This window comes from Podarcis erhardii (genome assembly GCF_964252035.2).
Source record: "Podarcis erhardii genome assembly, chromosome: 16".
Taxonomy (NCBI): Eukaryota; Metazoa; Chordata; class Lepidosauria; order Squamata; family Lacertidae; genus Podarcis; species Podarcis erhardii.
The window spans coordinates 29,041,829-29,062,635 of NC_138514.1; the positions used below are offsets into that span (position 1 = coordinate 29,041,829).

Genomic DNA, 20,807 nt, shown 5'->3' on the forward strand with positions numbered 1-20,807 from the left:
GCCTGGAGACAGTCAGGTTGTGTATCCACAGCAGTGACCCGAGGAGGACCGACTGCTGAGAGGAGCGCGCAGAGAAGAAATGCTGTGGTGCACCTGCAGCAGCCCAACCGGACGCCTTCCTCTGCCCCAGCTGCAACAAAACATGTCTCTCCCATTTTTGGTCTCTACAGCCACAGCAGGCGCTGTGACTCTCCAACAGTTTGGCTTTAGCCCCAAAGATGCACTCTTCCACTGTCTCCCAAGAGAGAGGCAGATGTCAGCATACGTCCATTGTGCCTTGCCCTCAGTGGCCAACCAGACTCCTGGGGGTCTGCCCTCCTGCGATTCCCAGCAGCTAGCATTCAGAGGAATGATTATACAGTGGTACCTCCTCGGGTTACATACACTTCAGGTTACAGACTCCGCTATCCCAGAAATAGTGCTGTAGGTTAAGAACTTTGCTTCAGGATGAGAACAGAAATCGTGCTCCGGCAGCGCAGTGGCAGTGGGAGGCCCCATTAGCTAAAGTGGTGCTTCAGGTTAAGAACAGTTTCAGGTTAAGTACGGACCTCCAGAACGAATTAAGTACTTAACCCGAGGTACCACTGTAAGCTGGAAATGCCAGCGCTGCAAGGCTAGGATTTCACGCATGGGATGGCAAAGCATTTCTCTGCACCTCCCAGCAGGTCAGAGAGGGAAGCTAGCTACACTGCCTCCCACTTCTCTCCTCAGGTCGCAGGAGGGAAGCTTTTAATCCTCCATCACCCCAATCCCCACATGCGGCTCTACTGCCTGCTAGGGCTGGGTCATTTTGAAACCTCTCCTCCTCCCTCCCCCCCAACACTTCACTTTCTAGTCAGGCACCGCCGGGGCCACCCCCAGTGCGCGCAGGCGTAAAGCGCTCCTCGGCTGCAGGCACCGCGAAAGGCAGCCCCTGGCCGAGGCCCGCTATATAAGCGGCGCGGGGGTCCTGCGGCGCTCGCTCGCGCTCGGGGGAGGCTGAGGCGGCGGCAGGAGCAGCGGCAGCAGTAGGAGCAGCAGCAGCAGCAATGGCGGATTTCGACGCTTATGACGACCGGGCCTACAGCAGCTTCGGCGGCGGCCGCGGGTGAGCGGGGAAGGGGAGCGGGGCCGGCCGGGGAGGCGAAGGGAGGCCTCGGGGCCCGGGCGAGGGGAGGAGCGAGGCGGCGGCGGCGGCGGCGGCGGCAGGAGGGCCCGTGCGCGGGGCGGCGAGCGCGTGTGTCGAGGGAGGAGAAGGAGCCTCCGGGCGGGGGAGGCGGGTCGGAGCGAGCGCGGGGTCCGGGAGGGCCGGAGGCGAAGCTTCTGCGACGGGGGGCCGGGTCGGGCCTGGAGCGCCTCTCACGCGGGTGCCAAGAAGGGGGCGGGGGAGACGGATCCGGATCCGGGCTCTGGCGGAAGGGAAGTGGCCCCTGGCGAGAGGAGGTGGGTCAGGACAAGAGGGATCGAGGAAGGTCCTGGGGCGGGGGGTGGGGGGGTATTTGGGGCTCTGGTAGAAGTGGCCTCTGACAGGAAAGGGGGGCTGAAAAAGAGATCTAGGGGGGCCAGGCCTGAGATGTCTCCTATGGGAATGGGTAACAGGCTTCGGTGGAAGGTGAGTGGTCTCTGATAAGGGAGGCGGGTCGAGGAAGGTGTAAGCTTGTGGGGAAAGGGCTCCAGCTTCTTTAGTCTCTTAGTGGGGTATCAAGAGGTGGGTGATGCTGGGGGGCAGGAAGACTGAGGTTGGTTAAAGGGGAAAGCAGGAGGGGACTCCGTGGGGTGTAAGTAAAGCCTATGGGGAAGAAGTTTCAGGCCTGGGTGCTTTTGCATGAAAACTGGGATTGCAGTCCCACGGGAGAAGGGTGAATAAGGTGGGTCCTACTTAATTCAGCATCACAGTGACCAACATGATGCTTCTGGAAAGTCCAGAGGTAGACAGGATGTTGGGCAATAGGAACCTGCTGTAATGCCTGGGCAACTATTATTCAGGTATTTTCTGCCTCTGCTGCTGAAGGTGGTAGCATATAGCTGTCATGACTAATAAATGGTCTTAAACTTTACAAATGTGTCTAATGCCCTGTAAAGCCATCTATGTCCATGCCCATTGTTGTCCCTGCATTTTGTGGCAGTGAATCCCATAGTTTGTGCCATTCAGTTTTATTTGATGAATAAATTTGAGAGAATCTTCTGGTCCATCCCTACTCTACTTTTTCTTCTAAACTACTCCTCCCTCATATTGTAACCTCTCCATGTAGTTCAATAAGGAGTTCATCCTTTATTCTTAGCTCTGGCTTGGGACCTGAGTTTGTTTTCATAATTGAGTTTGTTCCCCAAGTTGGTGCTTATTTGTGGACAAGGGGGGTGGTAATTTGAAGGAGTGGGGAGAATATGAGTCATATCATAGGAAAGAATAATATGGAGGAATGGATGGAAGTTGGAGGAAAATGTTGTCTTCTTCTCCACACCCACCCAGAACTTATAGATGGGTAAGTATAGTATATGGGGAAGGGGGCATAAAAAAGTAACAGTTACTTTGCCTGTTTATTTATTTTTGCTTCCTCTTTTTCCACATCTCATGACTGCATTCACACATAACATTAAACCATAACTGCAGGGCTGTCTTTGTGAGAGAATCTGGAGTTATTGACCAGTCCTATTACTCCAGTAAGAATAATGTGTGATCTCTTATCAGAGAGAAGCTGAGAGGTTTCTATTTTTAATAGTAGAGAGTATATTTGGGATATAGTGCTTTGTAAACTGTTTAAAAGTGGTATAAGTGAGAAAATTATGAAGTTTTATATCTTGTTCACTTGAGAGCAGTTATTTCAGCCATTCTCATAAAAACCCCTGTAGGTTCATCACGATTATCTTCATATAGCAAATATAGAGGGGGGGGGAAGAGTCAGAGTGACTTGCCTGAATAAGTTTTTGAGTGAAGGGGAGGGGGAATGCCCAAAGAAGTCTTCAGTATGTGAAATCATCTGGGTTATCTTGACAGGTTTCAGAAAATAGAAAGAACCAGCATAAAGAATTGTCATAAGAAAAAAGCTTTAGGGTCAGTCAAGAAGTACTATGTGTGTTGTGCTCACAAACAAATCTGTGGCTTTGGGAGGTGACCACACTGTTCCAGGTTTACTTACAGAGTAGTAATGGGGAGCTACTGCTTGACTGCATGGTAAGTGTCCTGCAGGGTTTCATCCTGTCCCCCATTCTTTTTAACACCTGTATGATGCTGCAGGGAGAGCTCATTAGGCAATATGGAGCAAAGTTTCATCAATATGCAGATGACACACAACTCTTTTTCTCTGTTCCATCTGAAACAGGTGAGGCAGAGTGTTGACTGGACTGGTGGCAGTAATGGGCTGGATGTGGACCAATAAATGGAAAATGAATCCAGACAACATGGAGGTTTGCTTTGGGTTCTTGAATCCAAGAACTAAATGGGGTTGCACTTCCTTGAAAGGCAGGTAGATAGCTTGGGATGGTGCATAATACAGCTATGTTACCTGAGGTCCAAGTTGCTTCAGTGGCTAGGTGTGTCTACTTCCTGGTTCACCAGCTACACCCTTTCCTGGGTAGCCACTGCTACTAGCCATGAGACTATGGTCTACCTCAACTGCAGAAGCTTCTGAATACAAGTTCCTGGGCATCACAAGTGGGCAGAGTGCTGTTGTGCTCATGCCTAGCTTGCAGGCTTCTGACAAGTAGCTAGCTTTCCACTGTGAGAACTGGATAATGAATGAGATAGGTCATTGGCCTGACCTTTCAGGCTCATCTTACAATCTGGAAAAAAAAGTTTGGCCATAGTAACTCATATTCTCATAACCTCCTGATAAAATTATTGTCCACATCATCTATGTGGAGCTGCCATGACATGTTTCAGAGGCTGCAGCTTGTGCAGAATGCTTTGGCTAGGTACTGGTGGGCATTGATGGCTACACCCATTTAACACTGATCTTAAAGGCTCAGCACTGGTTGCTAGTTTGCTTCAGAGTACAATGTACTCTCATCGATGTATAAAGCCTTAAACTACCTGTGATGCAAATATTTGAAGATTGGCAGCCTGGCGTGTGATTCTACTTTGGGATGAAATTGATAAAAGCTTTCTTTGGGTGCCTTCTCATCTCTGGAGTGCCCTCCCTTCTGAAGTGCATCTAGAGCAGTGTTACTTTCGTTTACGGAAGACATAGCTCTTTGTCCAGGCCTGCAGGAGGAGCCAGGGATAGTGATGAGTCATCTAGTTGAGTATTTTGTTTTAATGATTTTTAAAGTAATATTTGTGGTTTTTCCTCCCTAGGACCATTTGGCGAAGGGTGGGTGATACTTTTCGCAAGTGAATGGAATCACTTGAAACATTTCCTATTCTTTTGCAGGCGGATGGGTTCTGCTAGGAGATGTGATTTGTTTTCTGGTCTGCATTCAATTTGACTGCGTATCTCTTTGGAAAAGCATATATGCATCTCTTACGAAAATGGTTGTGGGTGTGAAACATACTGGATAGGAAGATTTACTAAGCTCCTCAGTTTGCCCCTTTTTATTTCATATTTCCTTCCAGGGTGGCCCTTTTTATTCTGTCTACCTTACAGTATGGTTTGTATGGACTGCTGAGAATTTACTATACATAGTGCTGCTAATGTCAGCATAGCTTGACAGAGTAACATGAGTAAGAAACAAAACAAGGCTATTCCTCAAGGAGCTGCCAAATCTAAATCTTGATAGAGCAGAAGAAAGTAAGTTTATGGATCAATAATCAATAGGTTAAGCAGGAGTGGGGATGAATGGTATGAATCTAGGGGTCAGGGAAGGTAGATCCTTTGGATGTAAGGTGGAGCACAGAGTTCAGACGAAATGGAAATAGTGGGGTAAGGATAAAAATGAGATTGAAGGTGAAATAGAGAATGAAATACAAGGTTATATCCTTTAGGGTGAGGAGGTAGGTTAAGGCACTTATACATTTATGAGATGGAGCAAAGGAGAAGTTCATGGCTACTCATCTGGCTAGTTTTGAATCTAGTGGAGCAGAGACTAATGGCCTTTTGGTCACTTGATGCCTCCCCCAAAGGCTCCTGAACAGTATTTTTAGGTGATACTTTTTGTACAGGAGGAATTGCATGTGCCTTGCACTGTATTATTCTCCACATCAACATGATCTGGCAGCTGTATGGAGGTGATCTGCTTTGCCACCTGGAGGTTCGTTTCCCCAACATCTCTGCCAGGCATCTTGCTGACCTGATCACAGCTTGTACCTTTTGCTACAAGCCATAAGAACTCTGCATTCCTAGCCCTTTGCAGTGGCTAAGCATGAGAAAGGAACAAGCAAAAGGCAGAGAAGAGTCTGACTAAAATCAAATAAGGGAGTAGGGCTGTGAGGAGTGGCTGATGCTGCTTGTGTGTTGCCTATGGAAAGGGAAGTGAACATTTGGTACTTGGAGCTTACTTTTCAGTTCGAGTTTATCAAACTGGGAAATGAGCTGATTACAGTATGGGTGTAGTCTAAAATGGAAAACTCATCAGTGTACGCCAGATTTCATCGGCTCCAGCATTTGTTCACTAGCATGCTTATTTAAAGGCTCCTGAAAGCAGTAGGTAGGCATAATACCTTGGAAACTGGTTGAGCTGTTTACTGCTGCCTTTTGCAAAAATGCTGACTGCTGAGGCTGTATTAGTCTCAGTGCAATTAATTTCAGTAATTAAATAATCTAAGTTAAACTTTTGAGCACAGCTGGGACACAAGCCTGAAAAAGTTTGTTCAGATTTGCTGAAGATAACAAACAGCACATGTTGATAGCCCCTTTATTGTACTGTATTGGTAATTTCCTAGTTCCTTAAGTTGCAATTTCAAGTGCTATCAAACTGCAGTGAAACAACCTAATTCTAAACATTCAGTTGCAGCCATTCTGTAACTATATGTTAAAGTTATTGCCCCCATTTCTGGACTGGAAATTAGATTTTGGTCTGCAGCAAAAATATTTTTGATTCTGTTCTGGCAGAAAGTGCACTGATGCACTGCAGCGCGCCTTGAGCTCTTGTCACACAGGGATGTCTAGAGAAGTGCCGGCTCCCATTCCAACTGGTCTCTGGGTTTCCTGCCACCAGATGTGACAACAGGAGGATATGTTAGTCCTGTTTGTTCAGTTTCCCCCAAAGTGGTTTCATTTGTGCTGAGCTTACAGTTATTTATTTATCAAGATTTGATTTGATTTATTTATCAAGATAAGACTCTCTTCTACTTTCAGGCTGTTTGTATGTTAAATTTTTACATTACTTTGTATTCTATTGTTTCATTGTTTTAATAATAGTCTGCTTTTATTTTAGTTTTATGTGATTGTAAACTGTAATAAATTGTTGGCTGCAGCTGATGAAAACTGTAATCAAAAATATGGGAAGGTTACAGGTTAGCTGGTAGAGACTATGTATACTTTTTATGGGTGTTATGCACATCTGTTGAACCTAGTATTGTATCTCAGCTTTATAAGCTGCCTCACCATTGAAAGGAGGTGGTGTTTTCCTATTAGAGAGCCAGTCAGAGTGATACGACTTTACCTCGTCTTTCCTCACTTTTTATTAATGGCATTGACTTCATAGCTGGCAGCTGTGTTTGTTCTAATGAGTATTATACCGGTGCCAGTGATAATGCCAGGAGTGAAATTGAGGCCATTTGCATGAAGACTTCCCCTTAAGAAGACTTGATCCAGGGCTAGTGATTCATCCAGGCTAGGGCAGACCCTATGGGAGTGAGAGGGAGTTGAGAACTCTCTTTATATCTAGGGAAGAATCATGAATCTTCCACAATCATCACATGCTCTTGTGCTGCAAGGGTAATAGCATTATGTTATTAATTTCTTTGGATTCTGCAGTAATATGGACATTAGAAAAGTTGTATCTTAAAATAGTATGTTGCCTGCATGTAGGCAGCTGGTGAATTTTTGACAAGGAAATTGAGTTCTCGTCAGAAAGCTATACAGAAGCATTTATGGTTGTGGTTTTTTTAAGAGTAGATTGTGTTTAGGGTACATCACGTCTACATGCATCATTCTAAACATCCTTTCTTGCAGAGTATATCAGATAATTTGCTCTGTACCTAGTTCCCATTTCCTTTATAGTCTCTGTCTTGATGGAATAGCAGTTTCCACCCCTGGCTAACCAACTTCATAAATTTAGATGACTACAGATTGTCATTAGGAAACATGATGGGATAGGTGTGTCACTGGGAGTATCAAGGAGGGAGTCTTCATCCAGGGCTCATGGTGCTGAGGTTGGTTTGCCGGTCAACTGGGTTGAGTAACGGTTCTTAAAGTGCGTCTAATGTGACATGAGTGTCCTTATGAAAGCACATGAATTGGTCATGGTTGGCTCATAAGACCGAGTCACCCTTCCAGAAAACAGTTCATCATCTCTTCATAGGACTGGTGGTGACATGCTTCATCAGTCTGTTGCCTCTGTTAGTTGTGAAGAATTCTACCAAGCCCAACCTATTTATGGCTGGTTGATGTGGAAAGGAAGACACAAAGCAAGACCCACTCAATACTTATTTGGACGGGCCAGTTTCCCTAAGCTCTTTGTGATCAAACTCCATAAGACAAATATAATTTGTCACCCATTTATAAACGTAGTGGGCATATCCATGAGACTATACTGCTGGCATTGCTGTTATACGTAAGGTATCCATGATGTGAGTTTTAATGCAGAGTTGGGTGCAGGTAAAGTAGATCTTTGCACGTGTTCTAGCACTGAACCAACTGGTTTCTCTTTTTCTTTTTCTTCTTGTAAGAAAAACTGAGTAGGTTATGGTGACTGCTTCTATTTAAGAAGTAGATTTAGGACTGATAAGCATTTGATACAGCACAGTCTCTCAACAGCACCACACTCAGAACTACACACTTACCCTGTCCTAGCTTTCAGTATCTTTTCTTCTTCAATATGTATTTAAGTTTAGAAATGGTCTTAGTTTAGACTATCAATTTAGTTAACCTTAGTTGGAAGGCATCTTTTTATGTTTTCTAATAGCATTACTGTACTTGAATATTTACCTAGGCAAATCTGCACCTTTTCTGCATTGCTTTTCATGTTTAAAAAAGGCAAAGAGCTCCAGGTATATTTGGAATTGGCCAGTTGACACCTGTGGCTTCTTTCTAGGCTTATCAAGCATGTTGATCAGGTGAAAAGAAGGCAACTGGGATGTATTCCAAATGGAGGACTGATAAAATATCCAGAAGCATTTGGCTAGCTCTCTCCCTTCATCCTTCATTGTTCTTGAAATCTGCTGCTTTTTGTGTGCTCGCATAGTAGCTTTTCTTAGCACTTATGTGCCACTTATCTAAAATGCTTGCTGCCCTAGCAGAATTTTTGACGGGGGCGTTATACCAAAAAGTACAGGGTTGCGAACATGATCCGTGTCGGATGCACGTTCGCAACCTGCAGCGCTCGCAACCAACAGCAACGCGGGTTGCGATTTGGCACTTACGTGCAAAGCGCGATTTAGCACTTCTGCGCATGTGCGACTGCCAAAACCCGGAAGTAGCCAGTCCGGTACTTCTGGGTTTCGGCGGTCCATAACCCGAAAAAACACAACCTGAAGCATCTGTAACCCGAGGTATGACTGTATTTTAACTACAAATATATGCTTTGGCTATGGAATAGTTTTCTTCCCATAAGGACTGCATAAAGATTGTCTTGGGAAGGCCACAGGCAAGTAGGGTGCCCTCCTTGCCTGTCAGAACATTCAAAAATAGAGGTGGGCAGGTCTACAATGCTTTGTTACTAAACCTCTCAGGTCCACCAATTAGAACTGGAGCCTGAGCTCGCTTACTTTCTCCCTTCTTCAACCCTCTTCCCTTTCCCCTTTTATTTCATGCATTTTAGATTGTATGTCTAGGGACTGACAATCCCTAGCAGATTGTAGCCAGGGACTGTCAATCTGGGAGCCTTTTCAGCTAAAGAACAGGGTTAAAATGTTCTGAATAAAGTACCAATCTACATCTGAGTCACTAGAGATAGGATTCCAATACAGCTTTAAAATTGGCTAGCAGAGCTACACAAAGATGTAGTCAATAGGGCTGGGCTGTATATTGATACATAGCCCAAAACAGGTTTGAAGTTCATATCATGATAAGTTTCATAATTTTTGACCTGTCAAATACATCACAAATAATGATAAATATGTTTGTGCTATGCAAAAAAAAAAAAAAAAAAAATCACAGTGTGGGAAAAACTGTGAAGCCAGCCAATGACTCTACACAGCTCCATCCTTATTTTACACATTGTAATAGATCCCGATGTGTAGCTGGTGATATATCGCGGTGTTGAAAACCAGATATTGCCCAGTCCTAGAAAGCCTACCAGTTAATACTGGCTTAAATAGGCTGGGAGATTATCTATCAGCACCAGCCTAGCCATATCAGCAAAGTGTTCTGTACTTGCTCTTCTTAAACTGTTGGGAGTCCCAAATTGTAGCTGCAGCTCATCCAGAGGTCTTGTCCGTACACCCTGATCTACCACCTGCCTGCCCTGTGTATAAAATGGCCTGCATATGGTTAGTAGTATGTCATTTTTTAACTGCCTGTCAACATCTTCCATCACGAACACCAAATGACAGAGCCAGCTGGTTAGAGCCTTGCTGTTCCAGATGCCTTTCAGGATGATGGGGTTGGTTTTATGCACTCCCAATTCAGTCAAGTTAACAAATTGAACACCATGTGTATATGAATTAATTTTGTATAAAAAGCAAGTTGCCCTTGGGTTTCTACTCATGCTCACTAAACCCTCCTGCCTGTACCAAGTGTCCTGCACTGAAAGGTTGAGGAAAGTTGCCCCCTTCAGATCTTTGAACCACTTCGAGTAGATGCGCATAGGATCAGGCAGCACAGTGATTGAACCTGGCATGGCTGACTGCTGTTCTTCATACTTGGGGAGCTGCACATAACTGCATTTGTTCACAGGCATCTGTTGTTAATTAATAGCAAGATTTTAGTTAAAACATATACCCAATTAATACAAAATTTCTACTTTCTGTGCCCCTGTGTCTGTATACATTAACACCCTCCTTTCTCTCTACTGGCTAAATTTGAATTGTCAACTCCTGGAGGAGAGGCTATATCATCCTTTTTTATATTACACAGCTAGTATAACTGAGATACAGCTCTACTGTAACATCTCTTTCCTGCCTTCCCCACATGGAGCATCCTTGCTGCTTCCTGATCCCAGGAGCATTCTGGCCTAGGCTCTAATTCTGTGCTTGTCAACAGATCTCGTGGCAGTGCTGGTGTTGGCCCACGTAGACAGAAAGAGCTTCCAACAGAGCCCCCCTTCACAGCGTACGTTGGCAACCTCCCCTTCAACACAGTCCAAGGAGACATCGATGCCATTTTCAAAGATCTCAGTGTAAGGAGTGTGCGATTAGTCAGAGACAAAGAGACAGATAAATTTAAAGGTAGGTGCTTCTATGTCTCTCCTTTATAACCAAGTTTGAGGTAGAGAGGCAGCTGATTAGTGGTGAGAGATACCAGGTTTTAAGGTGCACATGCCATCTTAAGTAGTTTTCAATCATACTCTGCTAATCAAGAGCTACCTGAAGATGATGGGGATTAAAACTGGGACCTTCTCCCTGCAGAGCATGTGCTGTACCATTTAGCTTTCATAGTCTGCTTACAGTCATAGAAAGAACAGGCAGTCTCTGGTGGTCACTCAGCTTAACTTCTCTGAAGACGTTTGCTTTGGGGGAGTTTTGTGTGGGAACATATTGTCCTTCAGGTTTGCTTACATGTTCTCTCTTTCCCCCATCTCTCAAATCTCCTTACTCTGTTTGCAGAAGTGAGGGAAGAGATCGGGGAACAGGATGGAAATCAGTGGTACCTCAAGGAGACAGATCAGCTCATGAACCTCTGTTTGCCCTGATATCCTAGTTTGACTTCCTTGCCTAACAGCCCACTTGTGTACACTATCTGGGTTCGCAACTTTCCAGATACTGAGATGAAAGTTGGCTTCTGTTTTTTGTTTTGTTTTTAATCTCTTTTTGTCTTACAGGATTTTGTTACGTAGAATTTGATGAGGTTGAATCGCTTAAAGAAGCTCTGACATACGATGGAGCAGTAAGCTTACCATTTTTATAAAATAGTATTTGAAAATTGATAGCTGCCCTTGCTGGAATGACTGGTGGTAAGATTTCTCCTCTTCTTCTTCTGCATCCAACAGCTTTGGGGGGACCGGTCACTCCGAGTGGACATTGCTGAAGGCAGGAAACAAGACAAAGGTGGCTTTGGTTTCAGAAAAGGTGGCGGCCCAGAGGACAGAGGTGATGTTTAAATAGCTGCTCTTTAATATATGGCAAATTGGAATGAGTACATTAGTGCCGCCTTAAACTAGCATGTGTGTATGTATAATATTAAGCTTTTAGTTTAGTTACCTACCACTTTTCAACAGTAAACTGCCCAAAGTTGCTCACAATATGTTAGTATTATATAAATGTTAGTATTATCAAAAGACAAAACATTTGGGGGGAAAACTATCTGTATTGAACTTCAATAAATTCAAAGACAAGAAACACAGTTAAATACATATGGGAAAAATTAGTCTTAATGGTGGAATAATCTAGAGTTTGTGATAATGTATTATTGGAGTGGTATAATCTAGACTTCATGCACCACAAGTTCAGAGCTAAATCCAAATAAACAGGCCAGTAAATAAATCAAGAAGCTAATCAGTTTCTAGTCTTGCTGTGCTCCAGGAGGCCACAGCAGTTCAGAAGAGGTGGGCAGCCTAGATCGGGGTAGGCAGAAGGTAGTTTGTGATCTAGATATTTGGGTAATTTGTGGTGTATTGGCAAAGATTTCTGACTTTTGTTGTTTAACAATAGCAACAAGCAAAATGACATACCTAAATTAGATTGCTGAAATCAAGAAATCTTGGAATATAAATATAAAGCATTTAAACACACACAGAGTGTACTGTCTAAAAAGCGAACAATATTTAACAAGAAATTGATTTATGTGTGGAAGGACTGAGTTCAGTTCAGTTCTTGGGCTCAGAACAAATTCATGCGCTCAGCAGTTGTACAGAGGCACCCTGTTCTTTAATTCTAAGAGTATGTCTTTTGCACCTGGCTCCAGCTGACAGAGTTCCAGTAAAAGGCAAATTATATCCTGCAAGCTTGAATATTGCCCTCTACTGGGCTGGGTGGTTCACAGCTGGTTCCAGGAGTGGCTGGTGGCAGGCAGCAAAAGGGAGTGGCAGTGGTGGCAAGTCCTCTTCTCCAACCTCTCTGGTGCTCTGGCTGCAAGCCAGGTCTTGTTGCGCACCAAGTGGCCATATCGTGTGCCAGCAAATGCCTGCTTAGGAGACTTCAAGTGTTCTTGGATGACTCTTCCAAGTATGAGAATCTCATAGGTAGGCACAGAGCCAGGCAGGTGAGTAGCTTTATCTCCTTAAAGGCTGGCATGGGAGGAACCTCAAGGAAGCAAATTGAAGAAGAGTGGCTCGGGGTAGGAGCTACCTAGGCTCAATTATAATCTGAGGAGCTGCAAGCAGTGACTTTTCAAGGTGTGGTATCACAAAAGCAATTTTGGCTGAACTGTGGCTGGAGATTTGGGTCTCCCTGCCTGCTCCTGTACAACATTGAGAAATTGAATTGGAGGGAATATTCTTGCTTTCTTGGCTAACTGGAGGGCAGGGAGAATAAATAGTTTGCCTCAACCTGCCGTTTTTCATTTTGCTTGAAAGCAAATGTGTCCTAATGTACTGCCACTCCGCAAACATGGGAGGTGACTGCTTAGCTCTGATGGTAGGCAGATGCTCTGAAAAGGCTTAGTGTAGACTGGTAGGCCAGCCTTTGAAGACATGAGTTCCCCCAACTATGTTTGAGTTGAGTTTCCCCCAGCTAAAGTTAAGTATGGAGTTTAAAACTACGTGGGATAACAAGATTGGCATCGTGTATCTTGAGGCGCTAAAGTAGAAATGAGCAGTTAACTCATAACCTCTTAATGATTTAATTGGCATCTTCAAAACCGTGCATCTTACTGCTCTGAGTAATGCTGGACTGTTTTAATGCTGCCTTCTCTTTTGTTCTAAAGAGCTCCAGGCTCACACAGATCTAAACAGCTGTATGTGTTTTGCTAGGCAGAAAAGTATCCGGAGCAGAAAGGTATTTCAAAGGCTGGGCTATTTCATGGTGTGGTGCTCTCTAAAACAAAAGGAGGCAGCAGCGTGAGCTCACAAGTATTCATCTACTATTTTATTAATACCATACAGTTTGAGCTGTTGGATCCAAAAGGAAACAAACTTTTTTCTTGTTTAACTAACATCAAGAACCTTGAGCTTGCTAATGCTCTACTTCATAGCCTGGGCAACTGCATGTGTCACAAGGTTGAGTGCTCCCAGATAGAGGTGCAGCAGCTGAGACGGTTTGTGTAGTAGATGATGTTGCAGAAAATGTGCCATCTTCCTAACCTTAGCAGGTCCCCTCTGCCTCTTTGTGTAGTTTTGTGATGTAAGTGGTTTAAGTGCATCTCAGCTCAGGGAAATAACGGAAAAGCTGTCTTTGAACTTTTGCGTTTTCTGAAGATGCTGGCACTTCACAGGTTTCCTCATTGCAACCTTCCTGCCCAGGCCTGGATGGATGAGCCCCCTTCTTTGAGAGCTAAGAGCGGTGTCCTTTCCTGGGTTTTCATGTGCCAACCACACCTCTGATCTAGACACATTCTCCTGCAGAGTACAATTGCCCAGTGGTTGTGAATGTGAGGATTGCACCAGACTGAGAGAGCATTGGGATTTCCGCCCGCTGGCAGTGGAACCTTTTAGATCTTCCCGCCTTCCCCATTGACCCCTGCTTGCAATGTGGCTTTCTTTTTAGGCATGGGCGGAGGAGGCCCGCGGGAACCACGAGGAGGTGGATGGGATTCCAGAGATGACTTCAGTTCTGGTAGCAGTATTTTTCCATTTTCATTTTCCTGATTCCTCCTCGTCCCCTACCCCCACCCAAAAATGTTTTTATTTCAATTTCCTTTTGCCTTTCTCTGTCAGACATGCCTGTGACCACAGATCATCCTATGGCAGTCTGGTTGGCCACTAAGGCAGAAGCCCAAAACTTTATCTGGATGTTTCTTAATTTTTGAAGACCGTGGCAAAGGTTGCAAGTCGTCTGCGTTCTGTTTTGATTGAAGGATTTCAATGTCTAGTCCTAGTTTGGGGTAGGGGGGGGGAGTTGGAAGTCTTCGAAGACTTGAGGGCATGAATAAGTGTTGGATCTTTTTGACAAATACAAGTACCTGAATTGCTTTCAGAAGGCATGGCTTGGATTGTGCAGTTCTGAGTTGCTCTGTCTTAGCATCAGCTGGGACTCTGCTTCCATCTGTCTGTCTCTTTTTGGTACACACAACACTTCTGGATCCTGTAATAAAAGCATCAGGCCCACTGGGTGAGAAGTAGATGAGGATAGGCCTAGGTAACTTATCCCCCCCCCCCGCCTTCTTGAAAGCTTACTAACTTGCCTTTCAGCTAAACATGCTGGATTGCTTCTTTCCTCTTGCAATATGGGCAGAGGCAATTGGGAGGGGCGGCGTGAATATATGCTGTAGGACTAAGTTGGCTCCCATCAACTGGGCAGACCAGCTCAAAGCGGGGTGTGTAGCCTCTTATATCGCTTTCCTTTTATTCCTGTTTATTGCTACACAGCACTAAACTAGCAATATGTTTTTTGTATGTACAATCCAACCTCCACAGCTACCGTAATGAGGGTTATTCCTGTTTAACAGATGAGAATCTGGGAGTATAAACCAAATGCTTGTGGCTACACATTGTGTTCATGGCAGATGGTTGTACTTGCAATTCAGCCACATTCTTAGTTGCACAAGAAGATGCTGGAGGCATCCCATAGTGGATGGAGATTGTAAGATCATCTTATCCTCAAGTAGTTCATTCTTCCCTCTCCTGTTCTGCTCCTGATGCACTTAGACTGCTTTTTCCTTGTATTTGATCATGTTTCCACCCCCACCCTCCTTTTGGCCAGAAAATTTTCAAACTTAACTCTGTAAGCCTCTGTAAGTCTAGTAGTAGTAGTGGTAGTAGTATTTATTTATTATTAGTAGCATTTCAATTTATATACTGCCCTTTAGCAGAAGATCCCAGGTCAGTGCACAGCATTAAAAACACATTACAGAATGTCAGTGATAAAAACATAATAAAAAGCATACTGGTAGGCAGCCTAATAAAAAGTAGTCATTATAATTACAGTCCATGCATTTTTCTCTAGTCAGAAATTTGGGGTTTCTTCTGCCTTCCTTGTACAGGTATGCATATGTCAGTTGGTGCAAATTATCCTCCCACCTTATTTTTGAGAGTACTTGCAATAGGGATGGATTGCCTGTCGGTCATAAGAAACCTCTTGGCAAAAATGCATGTGTGCATCTTGATTTTAGCAGCAAGGATTACCTTCTTTCCAAAGCAACCACTCTTGCTTCAGTGCATTCATACTTGACACTCTCCAAAAGGAAGAAACCGTATGGGATCGTGATTTCAGGCTGCAGCAATCTTACATTTGTATTGCAGTCTGCAGGTGTGAACCTTTTCTCCCTTTTTCTTTGATCCCCTTCATAATATCAACAATCTATTTTTTTAAAAAAAAAACCCTCTTCCTTCCTTTTGCAAGGAAATCTAACACAGCAACCCAATCAAACTAAGAGAATGAAATAAGCACTTAACAGTAAAATCAAGAGTGCCAAGTTTTTACACCACCACCAAGAGCCACGGCATAGCATCGGCATCAGGCAATCCTCAAAAAAAAAAAGCCATGCCTTTACCTCTCAACGAACCTTGGGCAGCGTTAGGGCCCATACATGCCCTCGCTGTTGGAGGAGCTTTTCACTTTCTGTAGCTAGTTGTATGAAACGGCAGAGTGCCTCTTCTCTTCCTGTTTCATGGCCGTCGTCCCCTAGCCCAATCTCTCCAGTGCATCCTGCTTAACTAAAACCACTTCTGTCTCTTGGCAAGCCAAGCGTGCCAAGCTGGTCCTTCAGCCGCCACTCTTCCGCAAGATGCTCCCACAGGTTGGATGGAGCTGCTGGTGGGCTTGCCTCTGTGAGAAGCAAGGCTGTCGCTTCGGACACGTCCGAAGAACTGGCCCTTACTGCCGCGTCTCTCCCGACAGGTTTCAGAGATGACGACTTCCTGGGAGGCCGGGGAGGCCGGACCCGTCCCGGGGACCGGCGAGGAGGAGCAGCCGGTCCACCCATGGGAGGCACCGGTCGCTTCAGGGATGGGCCTCCAGTGCGTGGCGCTTCCATGGATTTCAGAGAGCCAACTGAAGGTGGGCGGCCTTTGCTTTCTCCTGCATTTTGGCCCAACTGAATTGCTGCTGTCCACCGCTCTTGGCCTGCAGCATTCAGTGACGTCATCTGGAGGGTCGCACGTCAGTTGCGGCGACAGACGGCACTGTGATACACCTTGATTTTGAAATGCTTTTTGGTTTCGTTCATTTCAACAGAAGTTTGGACTTGTGAGTATGAGACATTCCAGAGTAGCAGGCCATAACCGTCTGCTATAACAGATACACTGGAGAGTCTTATGGATCTCTTAAAGGCACCTGGCATGAGGTTTCGCGGGGGGTGGGGGGTGCTACAGTCCATGTAAAATACATCACACACTTGCAAGGATAGTGAGCAGAGGATTGTGCCAGTGGCAAAGAGATGAACATGATAGAAGATATAAGGCTTTGCATTTTTTGCTCTCAATTCATCTGCCTTCTTGAGGACTTCTCTGCTACTTTCATGCATTTGAAGTGGGCTCTAGCCTTATACCAAATATAGGTTCCTGCGGTCCTCCAGATCTTGTCAGACTACAACTCCTGTCGTCCCTGACCACTGTGCATGCTGGCCGGGGCTGATGGGAGTTGGGAGTTCAGCACCCGGAGGCTTCCTCTCCTTGATCAATCTGTCACAGGTGCCGTACGATCCTTTGTTCATTGGCTCACGGGACCGCCTGAGCTGCATCTCAAGCAGAAATGTTTCTTCTCTTCCAGAGGAAAGAGCCCAGCGGCCCAGACTCCAGCTCAAGCCCCGGACGGTTGCCACTCCTCTCAATCAAGTAGCCAACCCCAATTCTGCCATCTTTGGTGGAGCCAAGCCGAGGGAGGAAATAGTAAAGGAAGAGCAAGAATGAGCTTGAGGGGTGGGATGCAATGGGAGGGGGCGGGCGGGAGAAAGGGGTTGTGGGAGGGGACTGGGGGTGGGGGTGGGAGACAAAACGCAAGACAGCCCAGAGTGTCTAACTGTGCTCGGAACATTAACCCTGCAACCACCATTCCTACCATCTGACACCTGTCCTCCTTGAAACAGAAAAGGAAAAATCAAAACAAAACAAACCAGAGCTTGCGAATGCATGTCAGCTGTTAACAAGTGGTTTTTAGTACGTTCTTGGCTTTGCTGTATCTAGTGCCTGCATTGTCTTAAGTTTCTCCCTCTCCCCCCCCCCCCCCGCAAGCCATTTCCCCCCAAACCCAGCACATGGCTTCTGGCCAATAAATCGCTGCCCTCTTCCACAGAGGTCGACTTCTCTTCCCCCAGGGTGCTGCATTCACCTTTTCTTCCTCTCTGGCTCTTTCCACTTCCGAGACACGCGGGTTAGGGTTCAGTCCTGCTGCTCCACTTCGTTCCCTTCTGCCTTCCACGGTGCTTCTCTACCTCCACTGCATGCTTACCACCGACAACCTCATGGCCCCTCAACTCCAAGGAGTCCCGGCCAAGCAGAAGACGTCTCGAGCTCTAGAATACAGCCCCTGTAGAATTAGCTTATGCAACACAACGTTAAATAGGATTGCCACCCGTTAGCCCTTAGGCACTTTGGAATAATATATATGTACATATATATACTGTATAAAATCAGTTCCACCCCTCCCCTTCCTGGCAGTGCCGCCAGCACTTTGCAGACCCCTGCCTGGGGCTGAGTTGCGTGTCAGCAGCCAAATCTAGACAGGGACCCCTGCTCTGCTGCTTCCTTGACTTGGCCTGCCGACTTCTCCCTGGCCCTCGAAGCTCGTGCCTCCTGTAGCACCCAACGACTGTCTTCTTCCAGCACTTTCTTGCGTTTTCTTTTTACATATTTGCTAACCACTTTTTAACTAGTTTCTGAAACCAATAAAGTTTACTTTCCTTCCTTCCTTCCTTTCTTTGGCTCTGTTTCGAAGGAAACGGCTCTTGACTCTGCCCTTCTCTTGGGCTGCCGTGCAGAACTTAGCTTTGCTTTCGTGCTTTGCCTCTCAAACAGACGGGAGGGGGTGACGCTCTCTTTGGATCGCAGAACCCCAGTGTCTATGTGCCGCTAAAGGCAACAGGTGATTGCAAACCCCTGTCTCTCCATACCGGAAGGATTCTGCTTGAAAAGGTTTGATGGCGCACTTAAAGAGGGAGCAGAATACTGAGCCGTTGGGTGACCAAGAAGGGAGCTGTTTCTCGCTCGCAGGTTATTGCTTTCAGTGTGAGGTCTGGTCAAGGTGTGAACACCTGCAGTGCCTGACATAGATGCTTAAGGTATCCGGTTGTAGCTTTGGAACAGGTAGAATTGAAAGCAGCAGATGTGTTATTCTTCCTCTCCCCTTAAAAAAAAAAAAGACATGTCCATTGTGTAAAAACAGGTTCCAATTTGTATAGGCAAATGTTCCAAGGGCTAGCCTCCCCTTGGATATCATAGTATAAATGTCTCTTTCCGCCCCTGTCTTTCAGTCCACTTCTAAGAATAAGAACCATTTGTCTAACACTACTTTTCTTTCGAGACATGCATTTTTTTGTGTGTGTGTGTGTGTATGTGTGTGTGGTTGTGTTCCAGTCGAAATCCATCCAGTAGCCGCTCTTCCATTCAAAATGTGGAAGACCCGAGATTTTAAGAGCAAAAGCAAAAAAAAACAAAAAAAAGAGGATGCCCATGCAAAACTCACCTGGTAGTCAAGCCGTTTGACTTTTAAACGTGTAAAGACAAGTTTCCAAACACTCAACACATTCTGCTTCATGACAAAGTAAATTTATGGATATGGTATTTTGTGAATGAACTTTTAAATAAAGAAAACATTAAGTAATATTTAAGACTGGTCTGTGTTGAAGTCTGTTCACCATCTGGGCAGAGAAGCGTTGTCGGGGCTGTCAGATTTGTTCAAGGGGCAACAGTTTATAGAATGGAAAATCAAAGGATGTTCTGCAGATATGTTCTAGTAGATTTTCTTGTAAAAATTAAAACGTCTATCCTAATTACATTCCCCCCCCCCCAAACAATCCCGCTTAACAGGTGTTGGATAAGGGGAAGGAACCAGTGATACAGAGCTTGGAAAATTGACAAAATGGGACCTAAAGTGAAATGTTAGCAATGTGGAGTTGAGCGTGCCTGTGCCCTAACTATCCTCTTTTTGGGATACTCCATTCCCTCTTCCCTCCTCACTGCCAGCAAAGAGTTGGTCAGCATTCCATGGTCACTGAGCATGCTCAGTCTTCACTGGGTGCAGTTTCATTCTAAAAAAAATAATTCTACAAAACAGTGGGGCTCCCCCAGGCCTACGGATGCATGGTGCATGGATGACACAGTTTTGGCTACAAAAGCTTTGCCACTCACCTCTGAACAGCAGGAAAAGAAACACCAATACCATTAAAGGCAGCTTAAGCGGAAAAGCATTTATTGATTTAAGTAGTGAAGCCTGTTCCGAAGTAAAATTCTTGGGATTCTGCTGCAACACTAGGTATATTGCTGCTATTTGCAGCACAGAGATGGCAGGAAGGGAAAGTCCCTAATTATTTGTGGGTGCTGGATTCTTTGCCAAAAGATTGCCAGCTGCTTCCCGGGGCTCTGTCCCTTCTGCTGAAAGAGCGAGGAGGGTTGGCTCCTGTCCATACAGAGGAGCCAGAAGCGAATGTTGCTTTCAGTAGTAACATGCACATTTTTCAGAATGCATGGGGTTTCCTCCCATTTCAAATACTAGCTTCAAAGGAGGGTTTCCCCTCCAGATCACAAGAGGAGGAAAGAGTAGCTGTTCCCTTCCGTGTCTCCATTCAGAATCCAGCTCTTTGCCTCTCTTCCCAGCGCCCCCCCAAAACGGGATGCTGTTAGCATTCCAACACATTCCTTTTCAAAACTGCAGGTGTGCATTGGCTGTCATCTCTGATTTGGCCCTTAGGTGGCGTAAGCTGCACACCCTCTGGATGGGTCTGGGTTTTGGCCTGGGCAAGATGTTCACTCAAAACTCAGCTTAGCTTTTGCAATGGATGTGGCTTGCAGAACTGCTGAGCCCACTCATCAAATAATTGCTCAGATCTGGGGAGGGTAAAATTTGCATCCCCTTCGGAGCGCTGGGCTGGGTGGAGAGGTTTAAACTTTATCCACCCCACCATTCATTTTTGGGTTTTTTGTGTTTTTGCCTCCACCACAAAAATGAATAGGAACTGAGAATTTTGCTTGGAGTGCTGTTCATGCTGTTGGGATTGAGGCTAATGTTATTATTTATTAAATTTGTATATCACCCTTCATCCATAAATCTCGGGGTGGATCATAGCATAAAAATGCAAGATAACTGTACGGAACAACCTTAACATTTACAGAGCAAAATGTCCTCTTGAGTTGTATACCCAGCACATGGAACCTTACAAAAGGACAATGCGAGTTGACCCACAGCAAAAAGACTGATACTGATGAATTGGAAAAATAAAAATGTGGCTCCCTTCTACGATTGGATTGAAGACTTGTACAAACTCGCAACATGTAAACGCAGATTTGCCATGGACAAATTCAATGATGTTTGGAATCCTTACAAATACTGTCATACGTTAAGATCTGGTGAAGTACAATAACAACCTTGTAAAATACACAGT

General features: G+C 45.2%; 1 protein-coding gene across 2 annotated transcripts; it reads left to right on the top strand.

Moving 5' to 3' along the window:
- Positions 1–927: 927 nt before the first annotated feature.
- EIF4H (eukaryotic translation initiation factor 4H) lies at positions 928–19,037 on the top strand. 2 transcript variants are annotated; one of them, XM_081843646.1, is made up of 7 exons: positions 928–1,087; positions 10,221–10,405; positions 10,999–11,063; positions 11,167–11,266; positions 13,820–13,888; positions 16,112–16,270; positions 16,982–19,037. In XM_081843646.1, the coding sequence occupies exons 1-7, from the start codon at positions 1,029–1,031 to the stop codon at positions 17,119–17,121; spliced, it is 777 nt and encodes a 258-aa protein (XP_081699772.1). In that variant the 5' UTR covers positions 928–1,028; the 3' UTR covers positions 17,122–19,037. The 2 variants fall into 2 exon arrangements, with proteins under 2 accessions (XP_081699772.1, XP_081699773.1); XM_081843647.1 differs by lacking the exon at positions 13,820–13,888.
- The last annotated feature ends 1,770 nt before the right edge of the window (positions 19,038–20,807 follow it).